The sequence below is a fragment of the Perognathus longimembris genome, chromosome 26, assembly GCF_023159225.1.
Source record: "Perognathus longimembris pacificus isolate PPM17 chromosome 26, ASM2315922v1, whole genome shotgun sequence".
In the NCBI taxonomy this organism is placed as follows: Eukaryota; Metazoa; Chordata; class Mammalia; order Rodentia; family Heteromyidae; genus Perognathus; species Perognathus longimembris.
In genome coordinates this window covers 7,230,163-7,248,647 of record NC_063186.1, presented here as the reverse complement: position 1 = coordinate 7,248,647, position 18,485 = coordinate 7,230,163, and the positions used below count along the sequence as shown (strand labels likewise).

General features: G+C 44.1%; 1 protein-coding gene across 2 annotated transcripts in view; it reads right to left on the bottom strand.

Moving 5' to 3' along the window:
* Cpne4 (copine 4) overlaps positions 1 to 18,485 on the bottom strand; it is a 122,937-nt gene that overhangs the window by 51,618 nt on the left and 52,834 nt on the right. Inside the window, exon 2 of one of the 2 annotated variants that reach the window (XM_048334591.1) lies at positions 5,904 to 6,083. In XM_048334591.1, coding sequence (XP_048190548.1) covers positions 5,904 to 6,083 — 180 coding nt within the window. Of the gene's footprint in view, positions 1 to 5,903; positions 6,084 to 18,485 lie in introns of those variants that run through there. The other variant, XM_048334592.1, reaches the window with a different exon arrangement.

The following is an 18,485-nucleotide window of genomic DNA, read 5'->3' as shown; positions in this document are numbered from 1 at the left end:
TACATATATATACATATATGTGTGTATATATATACACATATATATGTATGTATATATATATATATTTTTTTTTAATGTTGAACCACAGCGCCACTTCTGGTTTTCTGGTGGTTCATTTGAGATGAGTCTTGTGGATTTTCCTGCTCCAGCTGGCTTTGAACCATGATCCTTAAATCTCAGCCTCTTGAGTAGCTAGGGTTACAGGCATGAGCCACAGGCACCCAGAACTGGGATTTGAACTCAGAGTCTCACAATTTCATTTGGGTTTTCTTTTCTTGCTTTCTTTTTTTTTTTTTTTTTTTGGTGAAAGCTAACACTCTACCACTCACACCATGCCTGAAGTTCCAGCTTCTTGCTGGCTAGCTGAAGATAAGAGTCTTGTGGTCTCCTCTGCTCAGGGTTGGATTTAAAGCTCAGTGCTGAGCTCTCAGCCTCCTGCTTACAGGCCCGAGCCACCTGGTGTCTGACTGGTGCTGAATTTTTGCGGGTCCACGTGGGAAGCGTTCCCCACGGCCTGATGATAATGATGACAATGATGATGATGGTGAAGAGATCGTTGACAACACCAGACTCACGAATGAATGCCTGACCTACGATCAACTCTTCAGTCAACGGAAAGCCTCAAAGGAGATCTATGATGACAAATGGACCCTAACATACACGGTCCAAATTGGGATGGATGCATTTGAAAGTGGAAGCATGGGGTATTGGTCATTAAAGTAGGACCGCCTGGTCGTACGGAGCCGTAGGCCGATCTATTATGAGGATGTGTGAGAGGAAGCCGTGAAGTCGCCTCTGTGCAGCATTGGACAGAGGCCAGGACCCCAGAGAGCTGGGAGGTAGGCTAGGGTGAGCCTTAATATTACTCTGGCCTTTGCCTTCATCACAAGCTGACCTGTTTCCTTGGGATTTCAGTGAGGAGAGAAAGAGAGAGAGGTGGTGTGTGCTGCTTCCCCCCCCCCCCCCTTTTCTTTGCAGGATCCTTGCTCCTCGGTTTCTGATGACGGGCTGGGGAAAATGAGCAACCAGGTGGGCAGATGCGAAGGAAGCAGGAGAAAGGCATAGTAATCAGCTCGCTCGCACCTCCCCGGAGCTCGAGAGATGCTCGGAAGGACGCACCTTTGCTGACCTGTGCTGGGGCAGAGAAACCCCAGAGGCCCAGGTTCCGCCTCAAACCAAGTTAATGAATTCATCGCTGGCCTCATTTTGTCCTTGATTTGGATATTCAGGACTCCTGGGAATGATTTTTTGTAAACCAAGCAGGTATTGTGCATGTTTTCTTTCTTTCCTTTCTTTCTCCTTTGAAACTTTCTACTAGGTGAATTCAAAATACAAGTCTTCTCTTTCTTGATGGTAGGCTAGGGCTGCAGAGTCTAAGCGTTCGGGGGAAACGCAGAGCCTCTTCGCAGAGCCAATGGTTCTATCTTCACGTCTCAGTGATTAGTGTTCTAACCTCTTCTCCCAGGTCTCTTCAGTAATCAATAATCATAATGCAGCTGGGAATGTGGCTTAGTGATAGAGTGCTTGCCTAGCATGCATGAAGCCCTGGGTTCGATTCCTCAGCATCACATACACAGAAAAAGGCAGAAGTGGTGCTGTGGCTGAAGTAGTAGAGTGCTAGCCTTGAGCGCTGAGAGGCTCAGGGACAGAGGCCAGGCCCTGAGTTCAAGCCCCAGGACCAACAAAAGAAATAGTGATGATGATGATGATGATGATGATGATGATGATGATGATGATAATGATGATGATGCAAGAGATCAAAGACAGATTAGCCAGGCCCACTCTCTTTCCTGGGGGACTTGATCTAAACCATCTGCAGAACAATCTCTCAAACACACACACAGACACACACAGACACACAGACACACAGATACACACACACACACACACACACACACACAGTAGCCAGTATCTCCTCCAAAAATGTGTTACTCTCCCATTTTCCCCTCAATTGAGAGTCCTTACAGGATGTAAACGTTCTTCAGAAGCTAGTTTTAAGAATCTATCCAGTGTAAGGGGAGGGAGAGGGAGAATGCAATAAAAAAAAATTACAATGCATGGCCTATAAAATTAAGAAAAGGGAGGGAGGGATGGGTGAGAATGTTGAAAGGGGTAGTGACATTGATCAAGACAAACTGTATTCCTAAACTGCTTTGCTCAATGGTAACTTCTTTGTACAACTACTTAGAAAAAACTATATATTCACACATATATGAATATCTATCATTTACATTTATCTACCTATCTATCTACTTATCTATCTATCTCTCTATCTATCTCTCTATCTCTCTATCTCTCTATCTATCTATCTATCTATCTATCTATCTATCTATCTATCTATCTATCTATCTATCTATCTATCTCTCTATCTCTCTATCTATCTCTCTATCTATCTCTCTATCTATCTATCTATCTATCTATCTATCTATCTATCTATCTATCTATCTATCTATCTATCTATCTATCTCCCTATCTACCTACCTATTTAACGAGCAATAAAACAGGACAGGAATGTAACGCTAGTTTGCCCTTCTGGAGAGCGGAGGGTCCTCTCTCTCCCTTGCACGCTTTCTGTCGGGTATTAGCAGGGTCTCAAGTACTCGCTTCTCTTCTGACAAGAGACAACCCGAGGATGGTCTCCCTGCTCACCCAGAAGGAGCACCCAGCTCACAACTGTGCCCCCCCCCCCCGTCATTCATTCCCCTCAGCCATCTGCTAGGAACAAACAGTTCCTCCGGGAGTCCTAGGACATGGCCTTTTATTCGTTTCCTTGGGGTTTATTTATACATTTTTTTCTTTTCTCAGTGAGAAGTCACTTGCTCCGTGTACCCCATGGGCACGCTGAGGCGTGCTCCTTTCCCTTCCTAAGCAGAGTCTGCTCGTCCTGCAAGGCAGAGGGAGAACATGGCAGATGGCCAGAGGAACCCTTGGTAGAAGATGGGAGGAGACAGGCTGCGAATGTGTGGCTCCCTCCGGGGTGTTATTATTATTATTTTTTTAGGGTGGACACATTTATTCTCTCTCTCCTTTGGGACGTCCATTGTGGCAAGATGGGGGAGGGAATGCGGGAACAGGTTAAACTGTATGGAAGGAGATACCTGACTCCAGTCCATGCAACCCCGTGGTATGTCACCTCTATAACAACAGCAAAATAGCCAAACAAAAAGATGGAAATACCTGCCCAAACGATTTCCGAGATCTGATTTTTTTTTTTTTTTGGCCAGTCCTGGGCCTTGGACTCAGGGCCTGAGCACTGTCCCTGGCTTCTTCCCGCTCAAGGCTAGCACTCTGCCGCTTGAGCCACAGCGCCGCTTCTGGCCATTTTCTGTATATGTGGTGCTGGGGAATCGAACCTAGGGCCTCATGTATCTGAGGCAGGCACTCTTGCCACTAGGCTATATCCCCAGCCCCCGAGATCTGATTTTTAAACCACTGTTTTAGCCAGGCGCGGTGGCTCACGCCTGTCATCCTGGCTACTCGGGAGGCTGAGATCTGAGGACCGCCCTTCAAAGCCAGCCCAGGCAGGAAAGTCCTTGAGACTCTGATCTCCAATGAACCACCAAAAAAGCCAGAAAGGAAGCCGTGGCTCGAGTAGCCGAGCACCAGCCTTGAGAGGAAAAACAACTTAGGGACAGCGCTGGGACCCGAACTCAAGCCCCAGGGTCAGCACAAACCCCCCCCCCCCCAAAAAAAGTACTAAAGCATATTTCGAAAGGCCTATTTTAATCTCTTTTGGGGGTTCACTTCTACGTACTCCCTACTTTGACAGATTAAGAAAATTAAGTTGGTTTGTCCTATTCCAGCCAGCCTGGTCTTGTTTTTATCACTTCCTATTTGGGGTGTCAATCACGGTGTTTTTTTAGCCCAAGGAATGGAAAATCACATCTGAAAGAGTTTTTCTCAGCAGGACATTTGGTTTTTGTTTTTGTCTTTCCCATAATGTAGAGTTCACAGACAGAGCGGTCTGACCTTACTGCAGAATGGCTGTGGTGGTTCTAGAATCACAGGCTGAGAGCAACCATGTCTTCATAATCTCGACATTTCCCAGTTAGAACTGGCCATCGGTGTACCCCCAACCCCTAAACCAATCTCGGACAAGGGGTTTGGGGATGTCCCAGGGTATTGAGATCTACTTCTGAGCTAGGTAAAGGCTGTTTTTCCTTCCTTCCTTCCTTCCTTCCTTCCTTCCTTCCTTCCTTCCTTCCTTCCTTCCTTCCTTCCTTCCTTCCTCCCTCCCTCCCTCCCTCCCTCCCTCCCTCCCTCCCTCCCTCCCCCCCGCTTCCTTTGCTGTCTACGCTAGAAATAACCTTTCACCAAGAACTGATGGGAGCATTTCCAGCCCCTGGTTATAGAAATGCCCCACTGTCTCTGTCCCTCGGTGAGGTACACTGATGTTTGCTCTATCCTGGCTCCCAGAACCCCCTCTCCCCCTGCCCCCAGCAGAATGAAGCCCACCACGGGCAGCCAATGTAACCGTTCATCCTTAGCATCCTGCCTTCCTTGTCCTTGGCTCCCTTTCCCCAGATCCTTCTGGTGTTTCTTTCCCAACGTTTCACTTCCTGTCTCAGAGCTGGCATCTCAGGGAAATCAAACAAAGATGCTCTGAGGCACCATATGTCGGGTCGGATGGGTGCTCCGTGTACAATGCTCCCATCTGCTCCCAGTGCGCTTCCTCTTTCTTCTCATCTACTCGGTGGAAATATCTAGAAATATCACTTTCCTCAGGCAGTCCTCACTGACCCCACGCTGCTCCCTCACCCCAGCCCAACAGCAGTCTCTCCATGCTCAATGTCTTCTTTTGTACCCCGGCTTCACCGTGCTTAAAATTATTGTCAGGAATGAACTGCACGACTGTTTGCCTTCCATCTTTAAGCCACCTGTGCCTGGAAGTGGTCCAGGCTTCCCCACGACCTCAGTGACCGCTACCTTCTAGAGGACTGGGTTTTGGAGGGGTGAGACTTTCGAAGGACTAAAGTTGTAGATTTGGGGGTCATTTTCTTTTCTTTCTTTCTCTTTGTCAGTTGTGGGGCTTGAACTCAGAGCCTGAGCACTGTCCCCTGAGCCTCTCTGTATTCAAGGCTGGTGCTCTACCATTTGAGCCACAGCACCACTTCTGGTTTTTGAGTGGTTGATTGGAGATAAGAGTCTCACGGACTTTCCTGCCGGGGCTGGCTTCAAACCACCATCCTCAGATCTCAGCCTCCAGAGTTGCTAGGATGACAGGCGTGAGCCACTGGTTCCCAGCATTTAACTACCTTTTAGGTTTGTTTTTTTTTCTTAAACAGCAACAGTATTCTCTGAGTCTGATTGTTCCCTGAGTCAAAAAATACTAGTTTACATTATTATAAGGATTAAATGAAAGCATTTATTTGCTCATCAAGTATTTGCCCCTCCCTTGGGCTTTTTATTTTTTTTAACCTCAGAGACTTGGAATAACTTAGAGAAATGCTTTCTGTGTTTCCCCTATCAAGTTGGGAGATGGAAACTTGTCACAGCTCAGAACAAGGTGGTAGCTGACCTATGAGCAGAGCACAGAGCCAGCTACACCGTACGCAGCCGATAAACGGTTCTTGACTGACCAATGGAGGGCACTCAGAAGAGAAGATCATTAGCTGTGAACAATAAGTAACCGCAGATTTTTAGGATAAATATAATAGATGTGATGGTGTCTAGGAAGTAGTAAAATATTACATGCAGAAGAAAATAAAATTGATCGGAAGAAAAAAAAAAAAGCCAAGATGAGGTAGGGTGGGGAAAGGAAGCACAAGGGAGAAGGAGGAGGAGGAGGAGGAGGAGGAGGAGGAGGAGGAGGAGGAGGAGGAGGAGGAGGAGGAGGAGGAGGAGGAGGAGGAGGAGGAGGAGGAGGAGGAGGGAGAGGAGAAGGGGAATGTCTGTTGTCTCACCTGGCCAAGTGTGCATTCCATGCCACCTAAGAAATCGGCTTCTTTCAGCCCATTGTGGTTGCTGCTGATGTCATGGACTTCAAACCGCAGGCGCTGAACCTCTTCAAAGTAGAAATCCACAGTGAACAGTTTTGAGTATACTGGGTTGATGCAGGTCCGAATTACCTCTGTCCTGTCAACCTGTATACAGAAAAGGAAACCCCACTGGGGATTAGGGCGTTGGGAAATATTATGATGATGATGATGAATTAGTGACACAACAAGGAATCTGAGGTTTTTGTATTTGAAGATTTAGAGTTATATTATTAGGCAACAGGATAAAACGGACCAGTCATGAGTACTGGCCCGGAGTGTCTAAGGGCACATCTGGTCTCAGAAGGCATTACGATCTGTCATAGATTAGTGATGTCTGACTGGCACGGTATGAGGTGGAATGGGTCTCTCATGTCAGCCAACTCAATGAGGAATTTCCTACCTCTGGATTCCCGGCACGATGGAAGACGAAGGCCAGGAAAAGGGGGGGAAAGGGGGATAGCCTTACAGACGCCTTTGGTTTCAGGTGTGTGATATCCTTCCACTCATTGCAATACCTCCACCGCAGTTTGCTCGTGTAGGGAAATGAAAACCCAAAAGTTCCAGAATGCAAGGTTCCTTCCTGCCCTCCGTATTCCTCTGCCTTCTGTGACAATAACTTTCTGGTATTTGTCCCCTTCTCTCAGATCCATGCCTGACACTTCTGTCCTCAGTGACCCAGGAGGCTGACATCTAAGAACTGAATTTCCTGGGTTCTCTTGGCCTCTAAATGCTGGGGAGGTCAGACATAAAGAAGACTTGTGTTTTCTGCTTAGCTGCAGAGTACTTTGCGGGGGGAGGGGAGTTTATCCAAGGCTAAGGAGCCTTGCTTTTCTTATTAATTGATGTTCAAAAATAACATCTATCTACAGATAGACAGACATATATTATAGATATTATCTATATACAATATATCTACATAGACTATACAACAATATACAATATACAACATACAATATACAAATATATATATCTTTATATATCTGTATACAAGGCTATATATAAATATGTCTAGATATCTATATAGCTCTAGATATCAATAGATACAAATGTATATGTGTAAATATATCTGTCTCTATCTACCTATCTATCATCTATCTATCTATTGTCTGTCTATCTATCTGTCTATCTCTCTGGCCTCCTTGTAACCTCAAGGAGTTCCATGCCTAAACTTGGCCACACAGAGGGCTTTTCTTCTTCTTTTAATAGCAACTTGAACCTTCTTCTTGTGCACTGTATTTATGTAACTAACGTGAATTCTTTGCGAAAATGTTTCTGATGAGCCCTGTGTACTAACTGCCATGCATTTACTCAAGGACGACTCCGTGAGTAGATGTGGTCTTTCCAGCATTGCACAAAGGCCTTCGGAGTGCAACGTTAACCTAGAGAAGGCGCAACCCCTTTGGAACCATAGTCCGGCACACAATACAGGTCCCTGCCGTGGGCCCAGGCGTTCTGCGAAGAGCCCAAACACAAGCAAGACGAGCTGTTTGGCAGTGGTGATCAGCAACAGCTGGCAGTGGAGGCATGCCTGGTCTGGCTCAGAGAAAGACATAAGAAATCCAGCACAAGTGCTCGCAGTTCAGTGTTTTCCAGAGGTCCAAGTACATGAGGGATTCTCGTGACTCTTCCGCAGGGCCACCATCAGAGCCATGGCATCTGAAATCCACCACCACAAAGGGCAAGGGGACCAGATGGGCTCATGCCTGAGGTTCATCTAACCTTTACAGCGCAGGTTATTATGATGTTACTTCAACTCTTCCAGGCCAAAGAGAAAAATGATGTCACTCACCAATTCATGTCATGGTATAGACATTAACAGCAAAGCTCGAGGAAGAATAGAACAACAGAAAAGCATACACCAATCTCATGAGAACGTAGATGTGAAAGACTCTACATAAAATGTCGGCAGAAGAAGCTGGCAAGGCATACAAAGGGGTACTCTGATTCGGTAGCGTTTATTCCAGTCATATAAATAGAAATAAATATCAGGGAATTTCCACCCAATCTTGTCTATTAGCTGCTGAAGACAATAATTTCTAAAACAGGGAAGGCTAGAAATCGCTTAAAAATAATCAAATGCAAATCAAATCTAAATAGAATAAGCAAAAACTATTAAATAAAATAGGACGGTCAAATCATTACAAACTGAAACGTCTATGATGATCACTTAATTGTGCTTGCAATATCGTTTGAAAGCAATATAGCACACAGAATTTACAATACAGAATTCACAAACCTGAAGATACTTAATAACTTAAGTATGCCAGCCATGATTAGCTCAAAAACCAGCCCGGACAGGAAACATCTGTGAAATTATCTTCAACTAACTACCCAAAAAGCCAGAAGTCAAAATGTGGTTGGAGTGGTAGACCACCTAGCTTGAGCAAAAGAAGCTTACGGGATATTGCCCAGGTCCTGAGTTCAAGACCCAGTACTGGTGTTGTGAGAGAAATTGGGCCCAACTTGGTTTATCAAGATGGAGAAAGCTGACATCTTTATTAGGCCGAGACTTGTTCTCTATGAACATAATGTTCAGTCTTCCATTTATTTCATTCACTTGGTTGTAGTTTTCACCATATACATCTGGTTTGTGTTTTGTTAGATTTGTTTGTTTATTTTTTTACCTCTGAATATTGCCAGTGGTATTTTTTGGATCCATTTTCATTAGTATTGGATATTAAATTTTGACTTTTACACAGTCTTGATTAGGATGTAGTCTTTTACTAGTAAGTATATCAGCTTGTTTGTCAAGTTCAGAAATTTCCCTTTGTCTTGGTTTTCTGGAGAATTTTGGTCATGGATGAGAGTTACATTTTGTCAAAAAGTTTTATTAACATCAAGTGATGTGATCATGTGAGTTTTCCTCTTTAGTATCTAATAAATTATATTAGTATGAATTATGCAATATTAAATTATATTAGTATACATAATAATATAATGACATGTTTTGGTTAGACTATGGCCTGATTGAGTTTTGAATTTTAAATGATTCTTTATCCTGGAATAAATCTCATTTGCTCATGGTGCCTAATTCCTTTTACATAATGAATTCTATTTGCTAATTACTACATCATGAGAAATTCTGGTCTGTTTTTTTTTTTTTTTTAATTTCTCCAGTCCTGGGGCTTGAACTCAGGGCCTGGGCACTGTCCCTGAGCCTCTTTTGTTCAAGGTGAGTACTCTACCACTCGAGCCACAGGGCCACTTCCAGCCTTTTCTGTGATTAGTTGGAGATAAGAGTCTCTTGGTAACCCCTCTGTACATCACCTCTATAATCAATTATTTAAAAAAATTTTTAAAAAAGAGTCTCATAGACTTTCCTGCCTGGGGTTGGCTTTGAACCTCGATCCTCAGATCTCAATCTCCTGAGTAGCTAGGATGACAGGCGTGAGTCACTATGTGGGAAATGAACTACACAATGTGTGGGTGGCATATGAAGGGAAAAACTGGGAGACAGTGAGGCTTCAAAGGGGTGACACTGTCCAAAAAGAAATGTATCTTCTTAATCTGACTTTTGTCACTCTTTCTGTCTATCACCTTTATAATAACAATAAAGAATTAAAGAAAAGGTATCATTACCTTATTTTTATTTTTTAAAACATTTTTAGCAGTACTGGAGTTTGAACCCAGGACCTCACCCTTATAGGCAAAATGACTCCCACAGGAGCCAAGTCCCTAGCCCCTTCACTATATTTTTCAGAGAGAACCTTGCTTCTGCCAAGCCTATTTCAGACCATGATCCTTCTTAATACCCACATCTTGTGTAGCTGGGTTTACAGGTGTGTAGCACCACACTCTGCCTGATCTGTGAATCAAAGAATCAACTCTGCCTCACTGGATTTCTCTCCCTCTTCCTCTCTCTCTCTCTCTCTCTCTCTCTCTCTCTCTCTCTCTCTCTCTCTCTCTCTCTCTCCTCTATTTAATCCATTTCTGATCTTATCTCTGTTATTTCCCTCCTTCTTGCATTAGATTGTTTGCTCTTCTTCTTCTAGATCCTTAAGACCAGAACTCTTCCCTTAAAATATGCTTTACTGCTCTAAATGCCCCAACTTGGCGTTTCCTTAACTGTACGCTGTATGTGGGGATGTTACGTTTTCATTTTCATCACGTTCAGTGTAATGCTTTTTCTTTCCTTGGAGTCTGCTTTCAGTGACAGGATAATCCCATTTCCAGGCCATGGATTATTTATAAGTGTGTTTTCTACTTTTCCAGTGATTATTTTCTCCTTTTCCTGTCTTTTATTGGTTTCTAGTTTGATTCTATTGTAGCCAGAGGATATGGTATGATTGCAATTCTTTCACAATTTTTGTGTGACCCAGAATATTGCCTATCTCTGTGGACACTTGTCAAGAATGTTTGTTTTTGGTTTTGGATTTTTGCTGGTAGCAGGATTTGAACTCAAAGACATACTTGCTCAATCGATGCTTTGCAGATTGGAGCAACACCTCCAGCCCGATGTTTTGCTGATTATTTTGGAAATGGAGTGTCTTCTGCCTTTTCTGCCAGGCCCAGCCTTGAACCTCTATCCTTCAAATCTCAGCTTCCTCTGAGTAGCTAGGATTATAGGTGTGAGCCACTGGCGCCCAGCCTAAAATTATTACTATTATTTTTGTAAGTATTTCTTATTGTTATGATAAAGGTGATATACAGAAAGGCTACAGTTACATGGGTCAGGTAAAGAGTACATTTCTTTGGGGACAATGTCACCCCTTCCCTGGCTCTCTCCCAGTTTTTCCTTTCCATCCCTACTCACGAGTTGTATGGTTCATTTTCAACATAGTGTCTAGTGAGTACACCACTGCTGCATTTGTTCACCCTTTGTTGTTGTTATTATTATTATTATTAATTCAAAACAACAACAAACCGGTGACTATGGCATTGGCTTTCCAGGAGTCATAACTCTGAGAGGTGCTTTGCAAGGTGACACCAGAAATTTGACAAGTTTCTTTATAAATTCAGAATCCAGGCATCAGAGCTCATCAGAATTAGCACACTCTATTATCGATTCCTTCTTTTCGGTGTTTTGTAAAGGGAGTTGTCACACATGAAGGCCATTTGTTCTACTTTAGGATATTATTAATATTACTATGTAAATCACACGAAGGTCATCAGGGTGGATAATATTTTGAAGCAACCCCCCCCCCCTTTCCCCAAGGGTAACTCTCTAACCCAATTTCAAAATATAACATTTCTCTGGCACACTCAAGAGAAAATCATTGATACTATGCTTCCAGCAAGTCTCTCTACCCTTCTGCAAGAATGCCAATATGCTCGATTAAGTCAATTATCCCCATCCAATTATGCTGTCCCAGGAATGCATTTCTAAGGGCAATGTGCATGGAGCCAAGGGTTATTGCTAGGATATGATGGGTGGCTACAGACAGTGGGTTAGAAAATATATGCAATACATTATATCATAAACAATATTATATTATATAATATTAATATATTATATGACTATAGAAAATAATATATGACATATTATGTATGATAATATATAACACAATAGTATATATAATATACAATCGTATGTATAACACATACAATATATATACTATATATTAAATGATATAGCAATAATAATAGAATATTATATATGATATCTGTAACATGTATACTTATGTTGGTGATGTTGGTGGCTCATATCTGTAATCCTACTCAAGAAGCTGAGATCTGAAGATTGTGGTTCAAAGCCAGCCTGGGTAGGAAAGTCTGTGAGACTCTTATTTCCAATTAAACACCAAAAACAGAACAAAACAAAGCCAGATGTGGAGCTATTGCTCAAGTGGAAGAGTGCTGGCTTTGAGCAAAAAAAAAAGCTTGGGGACAGCACCCAGGCCCTGAGTTCAAGCCCCAGGGCTGGCACACACCAAAAGAATCACAAAATGCTTTGGCATTTAAAACGCTTGACACCTCACCTGCCAACACATAAAACAATGACAACCTTGTTAATTAGGCCCTCAAGTCTTATTTATGCCAGATAATAATGAACCCCTAAAAATGAACCTGTTCAATATTCTTTTGATCAGATGTCAGGGGGGAAATATAGCATTTGCTTTTTTTTTGCCTAGCTCCTATTTTTTACTTTATGTCTTCTAACACTTCAGTATCCCACCGGCCCCTCCAAGGAGCCCTCCCGGGCAAAGATCGTACTAGTCAGAGCCTGCGTTTGCAAGTACCACTGCAGGGCACAGAGGTTCTTATGCTGTCATCACCCTGGTCACTCCAAGATGCCTTCACCAAGAAACATTAAATTCCATTACTCACCCAGCCATTGCTTTCAGATGGGGTCAAACAAGACTGATGGAGACAAGGCAACTGGTCTACCTTGGCGGCCAGTGTGGGCCAAGAGAGGACCACCCTGGTGGAAATAGCCACCTCTGAGGGTGTCCCCACTGGACCCTAAGGCCATGGTGACGGGACAACTCAATAGCAAATAGCTCAAGGTTGAGGCCCGGGCTGAGGGGCTGACTGGCTGACACACAACCAATGACAAAGACCAGCAGGGATGCTAGAACATTAGGGCTCACTGGGCAGAAAGGAATTGGTCCTGTGGATCCAGGAGGGCTATTGAGCTTGGTGGGGTGTGGGCGGCCTCGGGTTCGTTTGGGAGGCTCAAGCAGAAGCCATAGTTTATGTCTCAGGGTAGGTTTGATCCCTCACAACTCTGCCCAGGAGGCTCTCATCAGAATCCTCACGCCAACAGCCGAGAAATCTGAGTCCTTAACATCGCCTTCTATTCTCTTATGCAGTGCGGCCGAACCAATGTTACCAATTCCTTTTCTCAGCTTCCAGTTTATTTATTTTCTTAAATTGGGATCATGAAGGCAGTGTACAGAGGGGTTATAGTGACATAAGTCAGGTAAAGAGTACATTTCTTTTTAGACAGTGTCACCCCTTTCCCTTGCTCTCTCTGGTTGTTCTTTCCAGCTTTCAGTTTATTAAAAAAAAAAAAAAAGAATAGAAAAGAGGAAAAAAAATGAAGATTTAACACTTACATAATGATAAGACCAAGTGCCTTCTCCCTGCCATTCAGACATGCAAAGATGGATTGGATCCTAAAGAAGTTATTTCATAAGAAAAAAAGATAAGGAGGAGAAAAATGTGAAGCTGTAGATAAGTATTAATACAGCCCTGTATGAGTCTATTATGGATAGGATAATGACTAGGAGATCGCATAAGGGTTTAAAGAGAGTTTCTAAGTTCTGGAAAGCGTTCCTGTGAAGGAGTCAAGGAAGTCATTAGCGTTAATGAAAGAGAATGGGAACATCCTCACAACTCTCTCTCCTGAAAATGGGAATCAATCTAATCAGGCCGCTTTAAAAGATGACACTTCAACGCCCTTGAGGGTCGGTAAGGTGACAGGAAGCGGTCAGCATTCTGACGTCACCAAGGCCTCTCATTTCCCAGGACAAACTCCCAGTGGCTTTGCCACTTCTCAAACCGTACTTACCCCATCACAGAGAAAATGCCCTGGTATGCCATGATTCCTACTTACCAACAGAGCTCAGGGCCTGAGCGCTGTTAGAAACCTATTATTTTATGCTCAAGGCTTCTATTTTAAAGACTCAACCCCATCAATATCAGAACTAGCTCTTTCCTAACAGCCACCTGTGGTGTGTCCATGCTTTGTCATAATAAATAAGATTGTGATTTCCCCCTCCACCCCCGAACCTTCCGTTCGCTTAGGAAGATGTCCCATTGTCATGTTGCTCAAGTTAGATGCGATATTACCAGCCATTATTTCTCCCTTGGAGATAGCACCTATGGGACTTTAGATAACTACCTAACTCAGTTAATGGGGGGGTGGGGGGCTTGATGGGAGAAGCAGGGGCCACAGAAATTGTGCCTGGGAATCGTGTTTGCCCTACAGACAGGCATGGGAAGTAAAGGAAATGGGTTGCAGGATGGAATGGAAGTCTCCAATGCTGAATATGGCATATAGATACAGGGTAGGAAGGGGCGGTTGTGGGGGTTTTGTTTGGTTGGTTTTGGGGGTTTTTTTTGGATGAAAAATGAGCTGTAATAACACCTCCACTACTGTTTGGGTTCTTTAATTTAATAGGAAGGAATTTATCTAAAGGAAATGCCCAATGCAGAACAGAACAGAAGGAAAAAGAGGAAACGGCCAAAATGTTACATAAGGGAGGTCTGAGCAAATAATAGTAGCATATTCAATATTTGGTACTAATGGACACTTCCATGATACATTCTGTCTACTAGACTCTGTAAGAATGTATACATTTTAATTTAGCAAATCTTTATAAGCACCTTATGAGGCAATATTGGTATGGCCTCTACTTCATAGATAGGTAAACGAGCCATAGAGATTTAATAACTTGCTGCAAGTTACTGCATTTGAAGCCACAGTTGGTATTTTTATGCCAGTCCCAAGGCTTGAACTCAGGGCCTGGGCGCTGTCCCTGAGCCTCTCTGTGCTCAAGGTGAATACTCTACCACTTGAGCCACAGCGCCACTTCTGGTTTTCTCAATAGTTCATTGGAGATAAAAGTCTCACTCATGGACTTTCCTGTCCAGGCTGTCTTTGAACTGAGGTCCTCAGATCTCAGCCTCCTGAGGAGCTAGGATTATAGGCGTGAGTCACCGGCACCAGGCTGAGTCTTACCCTCTTTCTTATTCAGCTTTCTTACTCTGTCACTTGAGCCTCACTCCCAGCCCAACAGTTAGTATTCTCCTTGGCTATGTCTACCACTTTACCTCAAGAGAATAATATCCATCAGGTGTTAGTGAAGTCAGGTATACATATTATTACATGGAAACCAATGGTCAAAATATGAGGATGAGAGAGAAAAGCAGGCCGTAAAGTAAGTTGGACAGAATGACTCCCTTTTTATAAAGGAGGTGTATTTATGAAAAAAGAACACCCCCCAACATCTATAAGATATATATCATACCATCAATAGATATTTAGAATTACTAAGGGTGGGTTTGAGGGGATCGAGCTCTGTCTGGATGCTTTTGGAATTTTCTTCTTGCTAGTCTCTTAGTTCTCAACCATGGGTCCATGGGCCATATGTTCCTATTTTAAACCTCCTTCGAAATGGAAGAGTGGAAATTCAGATACGAGAAGTACTGTCATAATTAAATGATATATGTGTATACACATGGCTACACAGATTTATACACATATACTCGGGATGTGCTTGGAAATCGAACGCCAGCCATGTGGCGGCGGAAGTGGCACATTCCCACACTGCTACTGGCAGGGGAAGTTTTCATAGAGATGAATCTGGCAGTACAAAAATCAAGAGCCAGGAAAATGTTCATTTCCTGTTACTTTGAGGTCCCATTTCTGGAAATAATCCTAGGAGCAAAATTCTGAAGAAAGGAGGAGGGGGAAGGAGGAGGAAGAGGAGGAGGAGGAGGGAGAGAGGAAGAGGAGGAGGAGGAGGGAGAGAGGAAGAGGAGGAGGAGGAGGAGGAGGAGGAGAGGATGCATCTAGCAAAAAAGATGTCACTGGAAGGAGGAATGTGTGTGTGCACTGCTGGAACTCAAGAGTTCAGGCAGTCTGTTTGTCCTGCCTCTTGGTACGCTCTCGGGGAACAATGCTGGCGAGACCCTCTGGAGAGCTCTTGGAGTACGGAGAGCGAAGGCTCAATGGCAGGGAGCATCCTGGAGCTCACTCTAGCCGGGAAAGGTACCCAGAAAAAGCACAGAACTCATGAAGTGCAAGAGGGAGAAGCTCTGGCGTGGGGACGCTGTGTGTCGACTCCGTCTTCCCTTTCAGAGGTCTGGGTTCAAGCTCTACCATGAGGGCCTGGGAGAATTGAGGAAGGCTCAACCAAATGCAAGGCCCATGACATGGAATCCTTGAGGGAAACTGAGGGCCCAAGTGCCCTGCCCATCCCTCCATGATAACGCACGGAAGGAAGAGCCCCTTTCTCCTGAGAACTGAAATTCTACCTCTCTCTCTGCAGTTAAAGAGAAAATACTGGGAAGGCTGGCAATGGAGCTGGGGCTCAAGTGGTAGAGCGCCAGCCTTGAGCCAAAATGAAGCTCAGGGACAGCGCCCAGGCCCTGAGTTCAAGCCTCCCATACCAGTGCACGCGCGTGCGCGCACACACACACACACACACGCACTCACGCACGCGTGCACAGAACTAGAATTATAAAGATTAGATGTGTAGCAACCTTGCAATGCTCGCCATAATAGAAAAAAATTGTATTAACGATAAAACAGAAAGTCATACGCTCCCTTGATTTGAAAAGCTACCGCTTCGCTCATTTTCCCTCTAAGTACACGATACATTTACAGCCCATTCCAAATACGAATTACGATATGGTTCATTCCTCTTGGATAGAGTAAGCCAAATGATGAAGGATTTTTTCATAAATATCTGAGAACATCACATTTAATGTTGTGTTTGGGTTTTGTCTTGGAAAAAAAAAAAGTCTTCATAAATCAATGATACTCAATCATCAACCACGCTGCTCCTGAACTGCAGGATAAATTGCAGATAAAGCGATGCCAGGGTTGGAATGGAGAAGAATACGGGAGCAAAGAGAAAATGGTTTGATTGCTGGTTGAAGCGGAGCTGTAAGTAGAATTCTCCTCTCATCTGGGTGTCATTAGTGTTGCCTGCACAATAAATCAACACTGAAACACTAAATTAGAATCTAAACCTGGGTATTAATGCATGTGTGGCGGGAGGGAAACTCTCTCCTCTCTCAGCCATAGTTCAAGAGAAAGTCTGCCTCGTCCCCTCTCACTTATATGCTTAAAGGAAAATGCTAATGTTGTCATAGAGGCGTGTTTCAAATTATCTCATAGCCCTGAGAGTACATTGTTCTTGTAAGTTATATTTCATACAGTGTTAGGATGGCTTGAGGGTATGGATTTTCATCTGAGGCCTTGCCTTGATCTCACCCAAATCTGTGCTCATCCGTTGGTTTTATGGGAGGCATACAATTTCCTGCACGGCCTGTGGAATTTTCCAGAATGATGGATTTCCCCCAGCTGTGGAGGTAAAGGTGACTTAACTAAGCAGCGTCCAGTTGGAATGGCGTCTGAGGACCCCTAATATCAACTTGCTACAAAAGTAGAGATAGAGGAGTTCTGCTGGTGCAGAGGGCAAAGGAAGATAGCATCTCTACTGAACACTGACTTCAGCCTCTCTCCTCCCATGAAGAACCAGCAGCGGGTGTGATAATGGGAACTTCATTTCAGACAAAACCATACCAGTCAGCTTCAGATGGATGGATTGAAGTCAAGCAGGGGAAATACCGCCCGCCCCGCCCCCGCCAGAGATAAGACGCCAATATGGGGAAGGCCCTCAACAAAAGCACTTAGATTTGGAAGCAATCAACGTTTCTAAAAGCCAACATCTTTCAGACACACCATTGAAAACGGAGCTGCCTCTTGCAATGCACCCTATCTACGGGATCTTGTTGGACAATGGCGTTCGTTGGCTGGGAGCTGACACTTGAATAAAGGCCTTCCGTCAGGGAGAAAATAGGTCTCCGGCTCACCCTCTAGCTGCCACACGGATATTTAGGGAGACCTGATAAACACTGCAAAAGCACATTGAGGCAAGGGTGTAGCCTGAATCTAGGAGTGACAGGGTAATTCATTGAGTTTCACATCAGGTACTGTTGCTGGAGCTCATAGCTCAGGAAAGTTGGCCATGAAGCTTCTGGTTCTCACTTTTTTTTTCTGGCTAGGAAGGTGAGCTCCCATCCTCAGAACACACAATCATTAAATGAGACCCAAGCGTCAGACTTGGCCATACTGAGGGCGTATTCTGATCTGGGCATGGTAATTTTTGCTCAAGACTAGTGCTCTACTACTTTAAGCCATAGCTCCACATACATAGCTTCTGGTGGTTCGTTGGAGACGAGAGTCTCATGGACTTTCCCTGCCCTGGCTGGGCTTTGAACCTCCATCCTCAAACCTCAACCTCCTCAGTAGCTAAGATGGCAGGCGTGAGCCACCGGTGCCCAGCTGGTGAGTTTACAGATGGAATCTTGCATGAGCTACTGGTCCACCCAGTGAAATGGTATGTCTTCCTACTTCCCCCAATTCCAAATAATAAACAGCTTAGAAAAATACTAAGGGTCACGCCTCCCCAACATTGCATTTTGACTCTCTACTCCCCCCTCTCTCTCTCTGCTATTCTAAAGCACCATGGCTCGGGGTACGTTCTCATCTTCTTGGTTCCCTCCTCCTTTCAATCCATACTTTTCCTCAGGACCTCAGGGGACATTTTAACCATAGCAACCGTCCTATGTTCCCGCCCACCTCTACAGCTCTCTGTGGTTTTCTGTTGTTCTTAAAATAAAATCTAAACTCCTCAGACTAGTCCGACAAGACTCTGTAATTAAAATCACCTGGAGAACTTAAAAATAACAGCCCAAAGTATCCACAGCAACAAGAATAAAATGGCCTCCGCCTGGGCCTAGTGGCATGTGTCTTGGCTCGCCTGTCTCTCTGATATACAAGGAGAAGTGATGTGATTCGAACCCTGTGTATTGCTCACTCACTAAAAT